The following is a 21169-nucleotide window of genomic DNA, read 5'->3' as shown; positions in this document are numbered from 1 at the left end:
ATTGTTTAGGCCACTGTTGGAAGATTGCGTGCAATTCTGGTCTCCTTCCTATTGGAAAGATGTTGTGAACCTTGAAAAATCAGAAAAGATTTACCAGGATGTTGCCAGGGTTGGAGGATTTGAGCTATGGGGAGAGGCTGAACAGGCTGGGGCTGTTTTCCCTGGAGCGTCGGAGGCTGAGGGGTGACCTTATAGAGGTTCACAAAAGTATGGGTGGCACGGATAGGATAAATAGACAACGTCTTTTCCCTGGGGTTGGGGAGTCCAGAATGGAGGGCATAGGTTTAGAGTGAGAAGGCAAAGGTATAAACGGGACCTAAGGGGCAGCTTTTTCACACAGAGGGTGGTACATGTATGGGATAAGTTGCCAGAGGAAGTGGTGGAGGCTGGTACAATTGTAACATTTAAAAGGCATCTTGATGGATATATGAATAGCAAGGTTTTGGAGGGATATGGGCAGAGTGCTGGCAGGTGGGACTAGATTGGATTGGGATAGCTGGTCGGCATGGACGAGTTGGACCCAAATGTTTGTTTTCATGCTGTACATCACTATGACTCTAACTGTGGCATTGCCAGCACCCTACACAGCTGCAGCATAATGTCCCTGTTTTTAAACTCCATTCCTCGAGCAATGAAGGACAATATTCTATTTGCCTTCTTATTTACCGGCTGTACCTGCAAACCAACATTTTGATGTTCATGTACAAAGACACCCAGGTCCCCTTGCACAGCTGCACGCTGTAATTTTTCACCATTTGAATAATAGTTCATTTTACTGTTGTTCTGACCAAAATAGATGACCTCACATTTGCCAGACCTTTTTCCACTCATTTAACCTAACTATATCCCTCTGCAGAATTTGAGTCATAGAGTCATAGAGACGTACAGCATGGAAACAGACCCTTCGGTCCAACCTGTCCACGCCGACCAGATATCCCAACCCAATCTAGTCCCACCTGCCAGCATTTGCATGCTTTGCTCTACCACTCATCTTAGTGTCATCTACAAACTTTGACACATTACACTTGGTTCCCAACTCCAAGGCATATACGTAAATTATAAACATTATTAATACGAAACTAAAACTAGCATACTGAATGAGGTGGTATCAAATAAACTTTTATGAGGAGCTAATAATCCCTTGTTTTTGATAACAATACCCTTCTAAAATGTGCCACTGCCCCCTCAAAAAAAAACAATCTTTGACTCTTTCATTCGTGCAATAAACCATCCCAACTTTTCACACTTTGAAGCCCTTTTTGCTGCCTCCCAAATCTGTGCCTATTTTCTCCAAAGTTCCATATTTGAAATCTCGCAATCAATCAGACTTCTGTTTCAGTGGTGTAGCAGGAACATAGAAAAGCTGTTTTCATCATTCACTGGAATCATGGCTTATCTACACCATAAAGTAATTTAAACAGTCCTTAAAGTCACAAATGGAGTCCTGTGATTGTGACAACAGAAAACTATAGTACAATAACCTACAGGTAGTGTTGACATGAGTCACCACATCATCTTCCCCCATAGCCTTTCATCCATCACTCAAGCTGGACATAAATGGACATTCCTGAGGCAGACAACGGAATACCAGAATGTTATGTTGTCTCCTGGGTGACAGGGTCAAGAATGCCTCGGAAAGGGTGCAGAATATTCTCAAAAAGGGAGAGGGACCAGCAGGAGGTCGTTGTACACATTAGAACCAACAACAGAGGAAGAGAAAAGGATGAGATTCTGAGGAGTGTACACTAGATCTTTGACAGGAGGATAAAAAGTAGGCCTCCGAGGGCAGTAATATCTGGATTACTCCCAATGGCATATTTCTACTCTCACTAGTACATGAGAATAAAGCAGAATAATGCATGCATGATGAGCTGGTGTCAGTGAGAACGATACACATTTTCAGATCATTGGAATTTCTTCTGGAGTAGAAGCGACAGGTATAAGAAGAACAGCTTGCACCTGAATCGGAATGGGACCAATAAGGTGATCAAACTGGCAAGGAGATTGGAGAGGGGCACCTAGGAGGATTTATACCAGTTGGGGAGTGGGGGTGGGGTCTCAGACAGAAAAGGGGTCAGTCTGAGGCAAATGCAGTTGGGAAAATGTGGCTCAGTGGTTAGCACTGCTGCCTCACAGCACCAGGGACCCAGGTTCGATTCCAGCCTCGAGCGACTGTCTGTGTGGAGTTTGCACATTCTCCCAGTGTCTGCGTGGGTTTCCTTCAGGTGCTCCGGTTTCTTCCCACAATCCAAACATGTGCAGGGCAGGTGAATTGGCAATGCAAAATTGCCCATCGTGCTAGGTGCATTAGTTAGGGGTAAATCTTGGGTAGGGGAATGGGTCTGCATGGGTTACTCTTCAGAGGGTCGGTGTGGACTTGTTGGGCCAAAGGGCCTGTTTCCATACTGTAGGGAATCTAATGTAAAAGTCAAATAGTTAAAGCAGGCAAGAGCAAAGCACAGAACAATGTCAATTAAACTTCAGTTGTTTCACTGCAAGGCATCAAACAGGTAAGGCAGAAGAACTCCGGGCATGGGTGGGAACATGGGACTGGGATATCAGTGATATTACAGAGAAATAGCTCAGGGATGGACAAGACTGGCGGCTTAATGTTCCAGTGTCTACATGATATAGGAAGAATACAAAGGAGTATGCGGAGGAGGAGGAGGAGGAGGAGGAGGAGGAGGAGGAGGAGTATGCGGAGGAGGAGGAGGAGGAGGAGGAGGAGGAGTATGCGGAGGAGGAGGAGGAGGAGGAGTGACATTTTTGGCCTGGCATAACATTTCAGCTGTACTTTGAACATACTCCCTGGAGGAGTGTTCCAATGAGTTGGTTGGAACAGAGAAATAAGGAAGAGATGATCACCTTATTGGCATTGTGCTAGAGACACAAGTCCTGAGACAGTATATTCCTGCTAGGATGAAGGGGAAAATCTGGCAAATACGGGGAATGTTGCATGACTAGAGAAATTGAGGTTCTGGTTAAGATAAAGGAAGTATTATGAAGATGTGGGTGTACTGTACCTTTAAGAGTTAAAAGCTGACAGAACTATCTGACAGCACCAAGTGTTATGAACAAGATATGATGTAACATGTGGTCCAGCAGCTGGAGTAGCTGGTTGCCTGGAGACAAAAACACAGAAATTTGAATTTTTTTTTGGTAAATCTTACTCTGTTGTGGGGTGGGGGGAGGGGTATTCGGACGAGTATTATCAGAAGGGAAAGTAAAAGATAAGTTGGAGGAAGGAGTTCTAACTAGTTGTTAGTTTTTCTCTGTTATACTTTAAGAAATAAAGTTGCTAATTTTTACTTTAAATAGTTCTTGGCCTCTTGGACTTTCATAAATTACCGCACGGGATAAATCTTTTCTGTGTTGCTTGTTTAAAGCAAGGATAAGGGTTTACCCAGTGTCGTAACAGAAGCATATGTCAGGAAGACAGCAGGGACGGAGTAAATCCCTAGGGGAGTATAAAAGGCAATGGGAATATTCTCAGGAAGGAAAATCGGGAAAGCAAAAAGGGGACAAGAGATAGCTTTGGCAAATAGGGTCTAAGAGAATCCAAAAGGCTTCTCTGAATACTGTACGTTAAGGACAAAGAGCAACCATGAACAGAATAGGGCCCCTTAACTATCAGGTAAAAAGAATGACTGCAGATGCTGGAAACCATATTCTGGATTAGTGGTGCTGGAAGAGCACAGCAATTCAGGCAGCATCCAAGTAGCTTCGAAATCAACGTTTCGGGCAAAAGCCCTTCATCAGGAATAAAGCAAGGCCACTTTTGTGTGGAACTGCAGGAGTCACTAAATGAGTATTTTGCATGAGCATTTATTGTGAAGAAGAATATGTGGGGAATACAGTGGTAAAATAAACACTGATATCTCAAAGTGTCCATATTATCGAAGGTGTTGCTGCTGGATGTCTTAAAATGCATAAAGGCGGATAAATCTCCAGCACCGGATCAGGTGTACCCTAAAATTTTGTGGGAAGCTAGGGAGGGGATTCCTGGGCCCCTTGCTGAAATATTTGTATCATTGATTGCCACAGATGAGGTGCTGGTAGACCAGGGGTTGGTTAACATGGAGCCATTATGATGATAAGAAAAAGCCAGAGAGCTGTAGACCAATGAATCCAGCATCAGCGGTGAGTAACTCGTTGGAGGGGATTCTGAGGGACAGAATTTACATGTATTTGCAAAAGCAAGGAGTGATTGTGGGTAGTTAACATGGCTGTGTATGTGGAAATTCGAGTCTCACTAACTTGATTGAGTTTTTTGAAGTGACAAAGAGGATTGATGAAGGCAGAGCAGTCAATGTTGTCTATGTGGACTTCAGTAAGGCATTCAACAAGGTTTCTTGTGGTAGATTAGTTAGCTTTCTTTGTGATCTAACCTTCCTAAATATTTTCATACAAAATTGGCTTGAAGATAAGAGACAGAGGGTGGTGGTAGAGGGTTACCTTTCAGACTGGAGGCCTGTGACCAGCAGTCTGCCACAAGGATCGGTGCTGGGTCCACAGCTTTTTGTCATTTATATAATGATTTGGATGTGAACATAAGTTTTCAGATGATACCAAAATTGGTGGTGTAGTGGACAGTGAAGGAAGTTACCTCAGAGTACAATGGGATCTCGATCAGATGGGCAAATGGATAGAGGCCCAGCAGATGGAGTGTAATCTACATAAATGTGAGATTTTGTAGAGGAAATCGGGGCAGGACATATACACTTAATAGTAATGTCCTGGGGAGTCTTGCCAAACAAAGGGACCTTGGAGTACAGGTTTATAGTTTCTTGCAAGTGCAGGTACACAGGATAGTGAAGAAGGTATTTAGTATGCTTGTCTTTATTGATCATTGCATCGAGTATAGGAATTGGATAAAAGATTGAAAAGGGATCTAAGGGGCAATCTTTTCATACAGAGGGTGGTGTATGTATGGAATGAGGTGCCAGAGAAAATTGTGGAAGCTGGTACAATTACAATATTTAAAAGGCATCCAGATAGGTATCTGAATAGGAAGGATTTAGAGGGATATGAGCCAAATGCTGGCAAACAGAACTAGATTACTTTACGATATCTGGTCAGCATGGACAAGTTGGACTGAAGAGTCTGTTTCCATGTTGTAAATCTCCACAACTAACTGGTCTCAACTGATTCCTGAAGGGCTCCTGCTGGGAACGTCGATTTTCCTGGTCCTCTGATTCTGTTTGACCTTCTGTGCATTTCCAGTACCACTCTAATCTTGACTCTAATCTCCAGCATCTGCAGTCCTCACTTTCACCCTGCACTCAACTGGTGCAATGTGTTTTTGCTGCCTGGATCTGAATGCACTTCACATGCATTGACTCCTATGACAAAAAAAATCACTTGGCAAATTTCTCCTGTTTTCAGTTCAATTCTTTCATGCCCTTGCCTCTCCCTATTTCAATAGCCTTCTTCAGCCCCATGACCTTCAACGATCTGTACTCCTGGAATTCCTGCTTCTTGTGCATTTCTGATTTTTATGACTCCACCATTAACCATTATGGTTCAATTGGCTCCATACTAAAGTTCGTTCCCCAATTGTCTCCTTAAGCTTAAGATTTCGATCACCTTTTCAAGCATCTCTTTAAGTCTCAAATTTTGAGATGTAGGCCATTAAAAGGTGCTTTAAATTGCAAGCTGTTATTGGTCATACCAGCTGAAATAACTAGCTCTCCCAATGCAAGTCATGGATACCAAATTTTAAAATAAATTAAAAACTTGTGGCCCCAGTGAATATTTGTAGTACACACTGATTCCCCTGAAATTATAAATCAATAATGAACTAAGTACAATCATGAGAACCTTTAATATTGTTTTAGTGTTGATATTTCATTGGAGCAAGACAAAAAAAAAGTGATTTTCTGCTCCCTTATGGGCAAAATGGCTTGCCAGACAAAAGAAGCCTGACAAGAAAATAGATCAGGAAAAACTACAAACCGTTCAGACAATTCCTGGTTAATTTATGGTGTCATTTTCACCTTGCAAAATGCACAACATCTAACAAGATATCTATAGTGATGAAAACAAGGTTAGTCAGGTGGACTCCACAGAATAGAAGTTCCCTGATTGGGGTGTTAATCTGGCCCAGTCAGGGAGCCCTGGCTGACAGATTAGAACAGGAGTGTCAGAGGTTCTGTTTACTCAGAGCTAAATCAGTGTCAAGGACTCTCCATGGGCTTGGTGACTGGATACTGGCCTCTGTGGAATTATTTCACTATCTATGGTTAAAAGTAGCTTGGGTAAGTTTTTCAACATGTTTCCAGAGCAAAAGGACATTCCGGGGATGTAATTTAAATGAAGAAAAATTCATGCATGAGATATGGGCATTGGCTGGGCATACCCTTCATTGCCCAAGGTGATGGTGGACTGCCTTCTTGAACACTTTCTGTAGGTAGATTCAGAATGCTATTCAGGTCAGAATTCCAGAATCTTGACCCAGAAATGTTCCAGCACAGGAGGCCACTTGGCCCATCATTTCTGCACCAGCTCTGAGTAGGTAATTCATTTATGCCATTTTCTTGGCTTTTCTCTGGAATGCTACATACTCCCTTTTTAAATATTAGCCCAATTAATTTTTTGGAAGCTTCACTTTCCCCTTTCAGACAATGTATTCCAGACCTTAACCTCACTTGCTGCATGACAAATCTTTTCCTCATGTCACATTTATTTCTTTTACGAATTAAGTCATCTTGTTTCAGCTGTGACACGATAGGGAATATTTTCTCCACATCCAATCCATTTTTATTTTGAATACCTCTACCAGGTCTTCTCTCTCAGCCTTCTCTTCTCCATGGGAAAAAGTTCCAACATTCTCTATAATCTACCCTCCTAACTGGAACTCCTCATTTCTGGAACTATTCAATTGAACCCTGTCTGCACACTCTCTAATGTCTTCACTTCTTTCCTGAAGTTGTGTCCAGAACAGGCTGAAATGCTGAGGGCAAACTAATACCTTTTAAAATAGCTAAGATAGACATAAATAAAATGCTCATTAACAAATTTAACAGTACTTTTATTTAAGTGTTTGTTGGCTAAGGCTGTCACTTGCTAGGATAGCATTATTGCCCACTCCTATCTGTCCCGAGGGTACTTCTTGAACCACATGTATTAACCACATTGCTGGGTCTGGAGTCTCATGTAGACTAGACCAGGCAAAGATGGGCAATAAATGCTGGTCTAGCCAGCGACGCCCTCATCCCGTGAATGAATATAAAGAGAAAAAAAAAGTAAGGTGCAAACAATCTATGCAATCCTATTTCATTGTTGCCTGGGCAGCATCTTTCTCCTTGGTAGAGATGAATGAAATATATTAACTTAAGACGTCAGTATGTTCTGAACTTCCATGTGCAAATCCCTTGTTTAGTCCCTATCAGCCTAGTCCTCCTTTTACTATCTATACGCTTATAGAAGTCTTTGGGGAAATTGCTTTCTATGTTGGAGACCAGTCTTTTCTCATGCTCCTTCTCTGATTTGCTTTTCCACCATCTTCTGGAATCGTCAATATTCAAACTGGCTATTTTCTAGTTGGGATCCATCATAAACAGTTTTTCTTCTTTATCTTAATTTCTACTTTTTTTGTGTCATCCAGGGAGATCTGGCTTCCTTTGGCTAATATTTCCCTTTTGAGAGAATATATTTCAATATTTATGATCTCGACATGCATGTATGAGGTTTAATCAGTAAGCCCGCAGATGACATGAAAATTGGTGGTGTAGTAAATAGTAAATAGTCAGAACATGAACAAGATAATGGAATTTTTATGGTAGGACCGAGGAAGGGCAGAGGATCAGAGACACAGGTCTTGAAGGCAACCAAACAAGTAGATAAAATAGATACAGCAGCCTATGGATACTTGCCTTCATTAGGTGAGTCATTGAATACAACAGCAAGGAGGTTATGATGGAGCTTTTCAAGACAATAATTACGCCATAGCTGGAGTCCTGCATGCAGTTCTGATTGCCACATTATAGGAAGAATATGCAGAGGGAATTCACCAGGATGTTGCCTGACTTAGTGAGTCTGAAAAGAGACTAGATCAGCTGGGGATGCTTTCCTTGGAGAGAAAAAGATGATGGACAACCTGTTTGAGGTGTACAACCACCTGATGAAGGAGCAGTGCTCTGAAAGCTAGTGCTTCCAAATAAACCTGTTGGACTATAACCTGGCATTGTGAGATAGAACATGGAACAATTCAGTACAGAACAGGCCCTTCGGCCCACGATGTCGTGCCGAACATTTGTCCAAGCTTAAGCACCAATCCATGTACCTATCCAATTGCTGCTTAAAAGGTCACCAATGATTCTGACTCTGCCACTCCCACAGGCAGCGCATTCCATGCCCCCACCACTCTCTGGGTAAAGAACCTACCCCTGACATCCCCCCTATACCTTCCACCCTTCACCTTAAATTTATGTCCCCTTGTAACACTCTGTTGTACCTGGGGAAAAAAGTCTCTGACTGTCTATCTATTCCCCTGATCATCTTATAAACCTCCATCAAGTCACCCCTCATCCTTCTCCGTTCCAATGAGAAAAGGCCTAGCACTCTCAACCTATCCTCGTACGACCTATTCTCCATTTCAGGTAACATCCTGGTAAATCTCCTCTGCACCCTCTCCAAAGCTTCCACATCTTTCCTAAAATGAGGTGACCAGAACTGCACACAGTACTCCAAATGTGGCCTTACCAAGGTCCTGTACAGCTGCAACATCACCTCACGACTCTTGAATTCAATCCCTCTGCTAATGATCGCTAATACACCATAGGCCTTCTTACAAGCTCTATCCACCTGAGTGGCAACTTTCAAAGATCTATGAACATAGAACCCAAGATCCTTCTGCTCCTCCACCTTACTAAGAACCCTACCGTTAACCCTGTATTCCGCATTCTTATTTGTCCTTCCAAAATGGACAACCTCACACTTGACAGGGTTGAACTCCATCTGCCACTCCTCAGCCCAGCTCTGCATCACATCTAAGTCCCTTCGCAGCCGACAACAGCCCTCCTCACTATCCACAACTCCACCAATCTTTGTATCATCTGCAAATCTATTGACCCACCCTTCGACCCCCTCTTCCAAGTCATTAATAAAAATTACAAACAGCAGAGGACCCAGCACTAATCCTGCGGAACTCCACTTCTAACTGGGCTCCAGGCTGAATATTTACCATCTACCAGCATTCTTTGACTTCGACCGGTTAGTCAGTCTGATCTTGAACCTATTTCCTCTCATCCCATTTTCCAGCACAATAGCCCATAGCCTTGTATCTTGTGGCATTTCAATTGTTCACCTAAATGTTTTTCAAAGCCCACTGTTTCCACCCTTTCCAACAGTGAATTCCAGATACCCACTGTTGTGGACCAGATTAAACATACTCAAAACATGTCAAAATTTTTAATTTTGTTCACCCTAGTTCAACACCAGTACTTCCAAAACATTATGAGTGACATAGAGGAATCATAGATTTAAAATCAAGGGCAGGAGGATTAGACGGGACTTAGTTTTGTTTCACCTAGAGGGCCGTGAATGTGGTGATACTATGGTTTTAAAAGGCGTATTTTGTCCTGGTTCTTTTTATGAAGAGAACTTGGGCAGACTGCTCGGCGCCTCAGTCTCAAGGCAACAAACAGCTTAGGGCCTTTGGGTTTTTCCTTAAAAGTTTGAACAATACAAGCAGGCTGAATGGGTGGGGTCAAGCTCCCACAGAAGCAGGATTTTTAGTTTTAGCTTTCAGCAGTTGCTGTGGTCTCAAAGCTGGTCTGGAAGCTCTTATTTCTCTCTTGGTTACAGCTAAAAGCTGGGGTTTGCTTCCTGTAGCATGTGAGACAATCTATTCATTTACTGAATTTGCCTTTGTCCATGGTATGTTTATAGAATGTTACTATAATGGAACAGTTACTGTTTACTAGACAATAATCTATCATTCTACTAGGTTTTCTAATAGAGTTAAGTTGTTCCAATCCTTTGTTTGTATTTTAACTGTAGTGTATGACTAAAGTGCATTTTGCTTCAAATCTGGTAGTTTAATCAATCTAATTGCATCCAGAGTGCAACACCTGATACTTGCCTTTAAAATAAGACAAATAAGACATGTCTGCTTGACATGTTTTGAGTAGGTTTAATCTGGTCCATAACAGTGGGTTATCTGGAACTCACTGTTGGAAAGGGTGGAAACAGTAGGCTTTGAAAAGCATTTAGGTGAACAATTGAAATGCCACAAGATACAAGGCTATGGGCTATTGTGCTGGAAAATGGGATGAGAGAAAATAGGTTCAAGATCAGACTGGTGATGGAAAAGCACAGCAGGTCAGGCAGCATGAGGAGCAGGAAAAAAAAATCGTTGTTTCGGGCAAAAGCCTTTCATCAGGAATCTGTCGATTTTCCTGCTCCTCAGATGCTGCCCGACCTGCTGTGCCTTTCCAGCACCACTGTAATCTTGACTCTAATCTCCAGTATCTGCAGTACCCACTTCTGCTGAGAGAAAATTGGTGCTTGATTACTGACACAGACATGGGTTGAAGGGCCTCTTCGCATGTTCTAAAACGCTATGACTCCATATCTTGATGGTGTCTAAAATATCAGATTGAACTCCGATTTCTCCAGTTTCCTCATTTCCCCTCCCCCACCTTGTCTCAGTCAAATCCCTCGAACTCAGCATCGCCTTCCTAACCTGCAATCTTCTTCCTGACCACTCCGCCCCCACCCCCACTCTGGCCTATCACCCTCACCTTGACCTCCTTCCACCTATCGCATTTCCAACGCCCCTCCCCCAAGTCCCTCCTCCCTACCTTTTATCTTAGCCTGCTGGACACACTTTCCTTATTCCTGAAGAAGGGCTCATGCCCGAAACGTCGATTCTCCTGCTCCTTGGATGCTGCCTGACCTGCTGCGCTTTTCCAGCAACACATTTTCAGCTCTGATCTCCAGCATCTGCAGTCCTCACTTTCTCCGCTAAAATATCACCAATTTGATGAAAGGCAGTTGTTCAGCTACAATTTCATGTGTTAAACTTTGGCTCCAGCTTATTTCACACGCATTTGTTCTTAATCCACTTTAGTTGGTTTTCTCTTGTGATAGTTACTTTTATTCCTCTGGATTATTCTGTATCCCTTTCCATTACCAATCTAAATCTTATGATACAATAACCATTGTCAAGTAAAAATGTTCCCTGAGTGACAGTTGTTCCATGTGACTCACCATGTGGTTCCAAGAACCAGATCTAATAGTGATTCCTTTCCTACTGGACTGAAACACATTGCTATAGAACTTTTTTCCTGAATGCACTCAAAAGACTTTCCTTGTGTGCCCCTCATACAAGCGGTATCAGAAATAATATTCGGATTATAAAAGTGCCCCTATGACTATTCCAGGACTACTGCAACTCTCAAATTTCAGGCAACCAAAAAATGATAGACCTAAAGCTCATCTAACTGCTGTTGTGGTGACTCAGTGAGTTCGAGCCGATATGACCTTTCAAAAAGGGTAGGATCTAATACATCGATATAGTTTTTTTTGAGGAAATGGACAACCAAAACGTTATGGATGTTATTTACATGGACCACAACAAAAAATACTGTTACCTAAAAAGAAATAGTGTAGGAATAAGAAGAAAGTGAGGACTGCAGATGCTAGAGATTAGAGTCAAAATGTGTGGTGCTGGAAAAGCACAGCCAGCCAGTTAGGCAGCATCCGAGCAGGAGAGTCGATGTTTTGAGCATAAGCTCTTCATCAGGAATGTGGTGGTGGTGGTGGAGGTGATGGGGGAGGGGGGACAAAAAAAAAGAGGGGTGAGGCCTAAGGGGGTTGAGAGATAAATGGCAAGGGGGCAGAGAATGCGATAGGTAGATGAAGGTGGAGAGTGATGGCGATAGGTCTGAGTGGAGGATGGAGCAAATAAGTTGGAAGAAAGATGGACAGGTAGAACACTTCAAGAAGGTGGTGCTGAGTTGGAGGGTTGGATCTGGGATAAGGTGTGGGGAGGGGAGATGAGTAAACTGGTGAAATCAACATTGATCCCGTGTAGTTGGAGGGTCCCAAGGAGGAGGATGATGAGGTGTTCTTCCTCCAGGCATCAGGTGGCTAGAGTCTGGCAATGGAGGCGGCCCAGGACTTGTATGTCCTTGGCAGAGTGGGAGGGAGAGTTGAAGTGTTTGGCCACAGGGCAGTGGGGTTGCATAGTGCGTGCATCCCAGAGGTGTTCTCTGAACTTGTGGAACGTTTCTGAGAACATCTCTGGGACAGACGCATTTAACAACACCTGGAAGAAGAATACCTCATCTTCTGTCTTAGGACCCTCCAACCACACAGGATCAATGTTGATTTCACTAGTTTCCTTTTTTCCCCTCCCCCAACCTTATCCCAGATCCAACCCTCCAAATCAGCACCACCCTCTGGAACTGTCCTACCTGTCCACCTTCCTTCCCACCTATCCTCTCCACCCCCACTCTCCACCTTCATCTACCTATCACATTCCCAGCTGTCTTCCCCACCAGCCCCTCGCCATTTATCTCTCATCTCCTTAGCCCCCCTCACTGCCCCATTCCTGATGAAGAGCTCATGCTCAAAACTATGAGAATTCACTCAAAAGTGAAAGAAATGAATATTGATTCTATACTGAATCTCAATAATATTCATTGCTGATTTAGATTACTTAATAAAGGGCCATATGTTTGCCAGTGAAGCAACACAGGAAGCAGGTTAGTATCCTTGCTGATCCTATATGAAGATTCCAGCACTCATATCCAATTATCTGTGAAGTCTTCATTATGTGGGGGGAAAAAAGGAAAATTAATGCAGTCTTTCTGGCAGACTTATTTCCTTTCATAATTATTTCCATGAATTCCATCAGGTGGAAAAATGATTCACTGCTTGGATATCCAACTTGGTAAGTTGAATTGATCATCTCAATCCTAACATGATGATTGTGAATCTGTAACGAATCTTTACCACACAGGGATGTTAAGCCTGGGTCATTAAGTGTGTTCAAGGCTAAAATACACAGTTTTAATCAGTAAGGGAAGCATGGGTTATGAGGAAAATGCTGGAAAGTGGAGTTGAATATTGTCAGATTAACTGTGATCACCATGATAACTCAGCGTGCTGATTTGGCTACTTCTGCTCTAAAGTCTTATAATCTTAACTCCTCATTAAATATTTGTGTATACATTTGGAAACACTTCTTTGAAAAAAAAAGAAAGTCTAGTTAGTTATAATAGTTTCATTTTAATTTTTGTTTTATACATGGCTATTTCCTCTCAGGAAACAAAGTGCAGAAAATTACATCAGAATAATGGCTGCCAAACAGGCTTGAAGAGCTCATCTACTGGAGGTGAGTAAAAGCAAAATATTTGCTCCAATGATGTCTAAAAACACAAAAATGACGCAAATAGGTTAACAGTAGAGAAAGGAACCAAGTTAGTCAGCATCAGGAAGCACTGACTGAGACATACAACTTCAATGTCATGTATTCAAGTTGTGGTTCACATAAAATTACACGAACGAGTGATTCTCTATAGTGCATACAATGCCCTCACTGAAGAACAAGATTGATTTTCCCTTCTTCTACATACCAAATCAGCAAGATTTTTTTTCAGAAGGAACACATGTATAGAACAAGGAATAAAAAAACTAATCTGGTCGAAGTGAGGATTCAAGAATGCTATAATGCATCCAACTTTTAAAATGTAAAATATTGAGCAAAGAGACATTTACACACAAATACAAAATATCAAAAAGAGACTGAGGTTTTGCTCCATTATCAGGGAACTTCCCAAGATTTGTCAAGTAACTGAAGCAAACTTTTCAGATCATGTCTCAGACTCCTCCATTCCTGAATATACCATACACTGGTTCCTCTCCAGCCCTGCCCAATATCAGACCTACCAGAAGTGGTAGTACAGTTGGTAATGATGATCTCTTAAAGATACATAGCTACCTACATGTCTCCTCGTAGGTTTCACACAGCTGGCTCCTTTAAATGAGCTGTCTATGACCATATGCAGCAAGACATGGACAATATCCAGGCTGGAGCTGATAACATCTGTGTGACACAAGTGCTATACAATGACCAACTCCATCTGGCCTTCAAAGGCATGACCACCTTTCCATCACCCATGAACCATGACCGAAGGCTTACTATTGACTTGAAATTGAACTTGGCTTGAACTGAAGCTTAAATTTCTACAGCAAGTAACTCAACTTGCAGCTTCTCAAATCCTGTTTATAATCTAAAAGGCATAAGTCAAGAACGTAATCAAATACTGGAAGGGACCAGCCCCAAGATCTTCAATGACAAAGCATCCTGTTTGATTGCACGCATCTACTACCTTAAACATCCATTTCCTTCACCATAGACAGATCATGGCAGTAACGTACACCATCCACATGATACACTGCAGCAACTCAAAGCTTCTGTAACAGCATCTTCCAAGCCCACATTTTCTACCACATAGAAGGACAAAGTATATTGAAACACTACCACCAGCCTCTCCAAACCACACACCTTCCTCATTTGGAATGACTACATTCCTCCTCTGTTGATGGATCAAAATCCTGGCATTCCCTTTCTTGCTGAGAAAGGAATCACATTGGGATAACAGCTTTGAGCCTCATGAACCTTTTCTATTTGTTTAAAAATTCATTTGTGGGATGTGGATGTCACTCCCTGGCCAGCATTTATTGCCCGTCCCTAGTTACCTTTGAGAAGGTGATGGTGAGCTGCCTTCTTGAACTGCTGTAATCCACCTGCTGTAGGTTGACCGACAATACCACATGGGAGGGAATTCCAGGATATTGACCCAATGACAGTGAAGGAAATGCGATATATTTCCACATGAGGATAGAGAGTGGCTTAAGGAGGATTTGAAGATGGTGGTGTTCCCATGTATCTGCTGCCCTCTTCCTTCCAGATGGAAGTGGCTGTGGGTTTGGAAGGTGCCAGTCCCACTCAATCCTCATGGTACTGCAAATGGATTTCCTTCAAATGGCTATCAATCCCCTTCTGAAATCACTAATTGATTCCACCAACCATATGGACACCAAAGGAACATTCAGGACCAGGAAAGTGCAGCATGGTCTCAGTGTGCAGTCCTGGGAATGGGTGTCGGTCTTTAATACTATTCTTTTCTTCATAAGTATAATTTAGTAAATGGTAATTTAGTAAATGGTAATTTAGTTGCATCTACATCTCCAAATCAATTTTTTTTTAAAAAAAAGCTAGAATATTAGTTGACTAAATAATATAGAATCTCAAATGGTTCTCAACACTCACTCAAGGGAGAAATGTGATCAGTGATAAGGGCTATGTTAAGGACTATGCACTCTTCCTTTAAGGTATTACACTTTCTTAAATTGGGTTTCCCGAATGCACTTGCTCATACGACTGACAATGGAGATTTGTTTTATTCAGTCAGTGACAATCCAATGAACCTTGAAGCCAAGCTGTCAAGACATTTAAACAAAAAGAATTTGTTCTGATATGAGACATAAACTACACAAAGTGTACAGAGCATAGGATTTTTAGGCCCTCCCCAACTCCAACTTTTGCTCAGAGGACAGAAGATTACTATGGAGTTTTTAATCATTAAAAACATATTGCTTATCATAATAGAAAACAGACAGACTTGGTGGGGGAGGGCGGAGATTTGAAAGTGCTCCCATGGTATTTTTTCTCAGAATGAGATCACAGGGAAAAGCCAATCAATATACTGAAGCAACTCACCAAGTGACATCTTGTAAATATGAGGGAAGGTGGAAGTGTAGCGGTAATGTCACTGGGCTAGCATTCTGGAACCTCAAACTATTGCTCTGGAGACATGGGTTCAAATCCTTCCATGTCAGATGGCAAAATGAGAGTTCAATAGAAATATGGAATTAAAAAGCTGGTAAGTGGCAATTAGTGAACCACTGTTTACTGTTATAAAGAAAAACACCATCTGGTTCATTGTAGTCCTTTAGGAAAGGAAATCTCGCATCGTTATACGATCTGGTCTACACGTGACTCCAGACCCACAACAACATGGCTGAATCCGAATTGGCCTCTGGGCAACTGGGATAGGCAATAAATTCTGGCTGAGCCAGAGACGCTCACCACTCAAAAAAGAATATTAAAAATAAACATTGTACACTTGTGTGAACTGGTTGCTGAGGAGATGAGTGCTTGAACTCAATTTAACTGAACTGATCAACGAGATGATGTCAATCTCTCCAATGTTGCACCCATTCAGCCAATACCTACCAGTAAGTCTAATCAGAAAAACTTGGCACATTACAGTTGGGGATAAGAGACTTTATAACGCAGGAAAAGGAAATGGAAGATTTTGCATCTGTCATCATAAGTGATATAGAAAATCTCCCAGAAATACTAGGTGAAGGGACTCATGGAAAGAACCCTGGGGAGACAGAATTCAAAAGACTCACTACTCTCAGAGTGAAGAAATCCTTCCTCTTCTTAATAAGGCCTGCAACCTATCCTGAGACAAAGTCTCATCTGAGGTGACCCAGTCCCTTGGTTCTAGAGTCACTAAGGAGGGGGAAAAATCCCAACTATATCCACTCTGTCATCATCTGTAAGAATTTCCCAAGTTTCAACGGGATTATATCTCATTCTTCAAAACTCTGGAGAATAGAGACCCAGATTCCTTAACCTCTCCTCAAAACAATCCTGTCATCCCAAGGATCAATTTAGTGAATTGCACTCCCTCTCTGAAAAATATCCTTCTTAAATAAGGAAATCAGAACTATAAATAATATTCTAGGTCAGATCTCACCAAGGCTCTATACAGGTACATCAAGACTTTTGTACTCACATCTTCTTGAAATAAATGCTAGCATTTTGCGAGCCATGTCTGTATGCTAGCTTTTAGAGACCCATAGACAAGGATACCCAGTTCCTTTTGGAAAGCCAAAATCTCTTACTATTCAAGAAAAATTCTGCTTTTCTGTATTTTTCCTCCCTATCAATCAAGGTGAATCCACGCTTAGTTACATTATATTCCATTTCCTGTGTTCTAGCCCATTCATATTGCTAGTCCAAGTTTCCTTGAAGGCTCCTTGCATTCTCCACTTGTGCTTCCATCTAGTTTTGTACCAACAAGAAATTTGGAAATAGTACTTTTGGTCCACATATCCAGACCATGTATAATAGATTGCGAACAGTTTTGGGCCTACATTGACCCCTGCAACATCCTATCACTAACAAACTGCCATCTTGAAAATAATCTGTGTATTCATAATCTATACATTCAGTTATCACCAACACTAAACAGAGAAATTGCATCAGAAATCTGGCTTTTTCTCCATTTTGAGACCAGAGAAGTTGGAATCGATTGTGAATCCTCAAATGCTCTGTTGGTTATTTCAGTCCATTTTTCAATAACATTATGATTCCCACAAGATTGGAGAAACGTGCTTCAACTAAAAGTTTGAAGATGAGCATGTAAGCCGATTACTAAACTCACCACTTGAATGGTTCCTGTTTTGGGGACATTGTAACCCTTCTTTCCCAAAGATTCCAGATTTACGATACCCTAAGTGAAAGGAAAATAGTATGATAAATAAATAAATCAAGTAAAAACATTTTCATTTCCAAGAGTGAAGAATCTGTACAATTTATTTGGCACTTCACATTAAGTCAGACAAAAAAATAAATTATTGTAAACGCTACACTGGAAATTTAGCATTGAGGTATACAGACAGGAAGCTATGTCTTGATCAAGTTCACGTTTAATTTTTCAGTATTTAGAGTTAACCGGTTCAAAAGAAAACATTTTCACATTTTGAAACACTTTTTACAAAGCATCGCACATAACATTTGGAAGTTGGTAGAACCAATTAGCAATATGTCATCTGGGACATTACAACATTATAGAAAGATCAGAACTTCGCCAGGCTACAAAAAGCTCATTACTTCTAATAGTTACCTTTTATGGTGTGGTTTGCAGCAGATATTGGGTCAACCTATTAGGTCACATGCAGACTTGGTTTTAAGCAATAGACCCTGGCTACCTCGCAGCAATTGAATACTGCAGATGGGCCCCCAAATAAGTATAGATCCCTTATGAATATATGCGAAGGACTCTGCTTAATTCAGGCTCAGACTGTAGTTTTGTTTTGCCTATATCAATATACTGGAGTGGCAGAGTGGCTCAGTGGTTAGCATTGCTGCCTCACAGTGCCAAGGTTCCTGGTTCAATTCCCACCTCGGCCGACTATCTGCGTGGAGTTTGCATATTCTCCCAGTGTCTGCGTGGGCTTCCTCTGGATGTGCAGTGCAGGTGAATTGGCCATGCTAAATTGCCCATAGTGTTCAGGGATTTGTAGGTTAGATGCACTAATCAGGGGTAAATGTAGGATAATAGGGTGGGTGCATAGTTCTGGGTGGGTTATTCTTTGGAGGGTTGGTGTGGGCTTGTTGGGCCAAATGACCTGTTTCCACACTGTAGAGATTCATTAATTCTAGCAGAGAAGTCTACTATCAGCATGTAATGAGCTGACACAATTGCCTGATATATTACAAACTCAGACTCTGAAGAGGAGGTATGGCACCACTGAATCTTTAGGCTGCAGCATACTTTGGAGTTCTCCTATAAGGCTAACGCCATAATGTTAACAATGGATAACAACAGATAAATCTCAAAATCAACAGAACATTTCAAGTTCTGAGGAAATGGTAATTGTTTAAAAAAAAACACAATTTCTGAGTGAATGAAGTCAAAGATTGCTTCAGTGATGACATCAAAATGCTACAGCAATGGAAAACAATGAGTTTGTAATAAAGAATGCCTATTAACATTTTGATATGAAGAAGTAACAAAAATTCTAAGAATTAAAAGTTTTGAAAAATGATGGATGAAATCATTACTTGTCCTCAATTATAAACAGGCAGCAGAAAGGATAAAAATAAGTTTGCACTTTAATTAGCACTTTTCATTATCTTATGTTGTTTAGTCACCACACGAGAATTGCACCAGCTATTTTGCATATGCAAGGGTCCTGACACAGCAATAAGATCATGATCAGATAATCTAGTTTTGCGATGTTGATAAGGGGTAAAATGCTAACAAGGGTATTAATGAAACCTTTCTGCACTTCTTTGAAAAAAGAAAACTCAGGAATCTTTAATATTCATTTGAAAGGCAAGATAGTAATATTGGTTTTATAATATTACATGAAAGACAGCACGTCCATCAGGGCAGGCCCCCCTCAGCACTGCAAGATTTTTATACTTTAGTCTCTAGAGTGACATTTGAACGCACAGCATTTTGATTCAACAACAAGAGTGCTACCATCTGAATCCAAGTACATATCTGTAAGCAATCCTAACAGATAATGCCACAAAATATTCTCTTACCAGAAATGGTGATGGAGCACTGTGTTCAGAAACATTATAGTAAGACACATCCACAGGTAGTGTTACATGCTGAGGGCAGTATGATCCACTTGCTCCAAGTTCAGCTGTAAAACCTTCAATTCTTCCTGATGGTGCAAATCTACCTTTTAACAAGGATTCCTGCAATGAGATAAAAGACATTATTCATCATGTTATGGACTAGGCCAGACCACACCACTCAAAACATTCTTAAGCAGGCAGCCCAGACTATAACTTTGCAATTTGTTTCGACAAGTGCACAGTGAAAATTACCCGGAGTAAGTTAGCAAGGTTGACTACCAGGTTTCAAACCAACAAAATAAGTTTATTCACAAAAATTACACAATGAAACACAAAGAACAGAATAAAGAATCCCTGCAGAACTCAGTCTATCCAAAACAGACTTAATTATGCTGTTCTGCATATACACAACAGTCCCACTATGCAAACCTCCTTAAAACACAGTAAAAATAAAGGAACAGATGCTAACAGGTTGAAGTTAGAAGGGCAGAAAGAGAGAGAGAGAGAGAGAGAGAGACCCTGTTCACACAGTCCACTGCTAAACTTCTACTGAGTTCGAGACTGAACTGATCAACTAGAGAGTTGACCATTCCCCTTCCATTATATAGGTCACTTCTAAAACATGATCACTTTGGCCTGAAGTCTCATCTGTTTATTTACAAACAAAAATCCTTTCAAAATGTCATCTTTGTACCAAACTAGTCTAATCAGAGCACGGCCTGTTTATAACCTCTCTGAGAAAAGTCAAGGACACAGCATCTTTGAGAAAAGGAACAGCTTTTACAAAAAAAGGGTCCAGCTTTGTGACAGTTATAACCCTTAAAGAACAACTAAGCTCCAATCCATAAAAATTTGCAGATCCTTGGTAATTTCTGAAACATGAAACACTGGTGAAACTGGCAGTAACATAGCAATGGCAGAATTAAGTTTTAAGCCCCCCTGCTGTGAAATTTGGATCAGTATCCTTTGACTTCATAAACATGGAAGATGGAACACCATAGAAGAACCCAAGTGTTCTCTGACTACTCTGACCTCTGCCTCCCAACAGTTCTGCTCAGCATATTTTGAAAGAAACAAAGGATCAAGCTGCCAAGCCTATTGTAAAGTTTGCCTATGATCGAAGGATGGACTGAAAAGAACATAAAATTTCCAGTAAACTATGTCCGATTTTCACTAACTGTGCCAATTCATTCTCTTTTTTGTAAATCAGATGTGGGGAGGCCTTGTGCTATTGGAATTATCACTAGACTATTAATCCAAAGACCCATACAATGTTCTCTATGGGTCTCCAATGTTCCACCATCACGATAGCAAATGGTGGAATTTGAATTCAATAAATATCTGGAATTAAGAATCTAATAATGACCATAAATCCATTGTCGATTGTCTGAAAAACGCATCTGGTTCACTAATGTTCATTAGGAAAGGAAACTGCCATCTTTACCTGGTCTGGCCGACATGTCACTCCAGACCCATAGCAATGTGGGCAATTAGGGATGGGCAATAAATGCTGCCTAGCCACTGATGTCCTTATCCCATGAATGAATAAAACAAATCCTAAACAGTTTTATGACTGAAGTTGTAATTTGCCTTTTCAAAAAGGTGTTATACTGGAAAAAACTAAGCAAATAGCATTCATTCAATGGGAGTAATAATCATTGTTGAAACCTGAAGTTCAGTCTGATATTACGGTTTGTGTTATTTGCAAATAAATGAGATAATTGGAAATTCATTTAATATCAGATTAGAAAACTTAAAATCTAA

The 21169-nt window shown here is 41.1% G+C and overlaps 1 protein-coding gene across 7 annotated transcripts in view; it reads right to left on the bottom strand.

Moving 5' to 3' along the window:
• Positions 1-21169, bottom strand: part of atosb (atos homolog b) — a 154661-nt gene that overhangs the window by 9533 nt on the left and 123959 nt on the right. For 6 of the 7 annotated variants that reach the window (XM_072571672.1, XM_072571677.1, XM_072571674.1 and 3 more), the window contains 2 exons: positions 19367-19525; positions 17475-17543 (listed from right to left, as the gene is read on the bottom strand). In XM_072571672.1, coding sequence (XP_072427773.1) covers positions 17475-17543; positions 19367-19525 — 228 coding nt within the window. Of the gene's footprint in view, positions 1-13264; positions 13380-17474; positions 17544-19366; positions 19526-21169 lie in introns of those variants that run through there. The other variant, XM_072571679.1, reaches the window with a different exon arrangement.

This window comes from Chiloscyllium punctatum, chromosome 1 (assembly GCF_047496795.1).
Source record: "Chiloscyllium punctatum isolate Juve2018m chromosome 1, sChiPun1.3, whole genome shotgun sequence".
In the NCBI taxonomy this organism is placed as follows: Eukaryota; Metazoa; Chordata; class Chondrichthyes; order Orectolobiformes; family Hemiscylliidae; genus Chiloscyllium; species Chiloscyllium punctatum.
The sequence above is the reverse complement of the archived record's forward strand: the minus strand, read 5'-3'. Positions and strand labels throughout refer to the sequence as shown.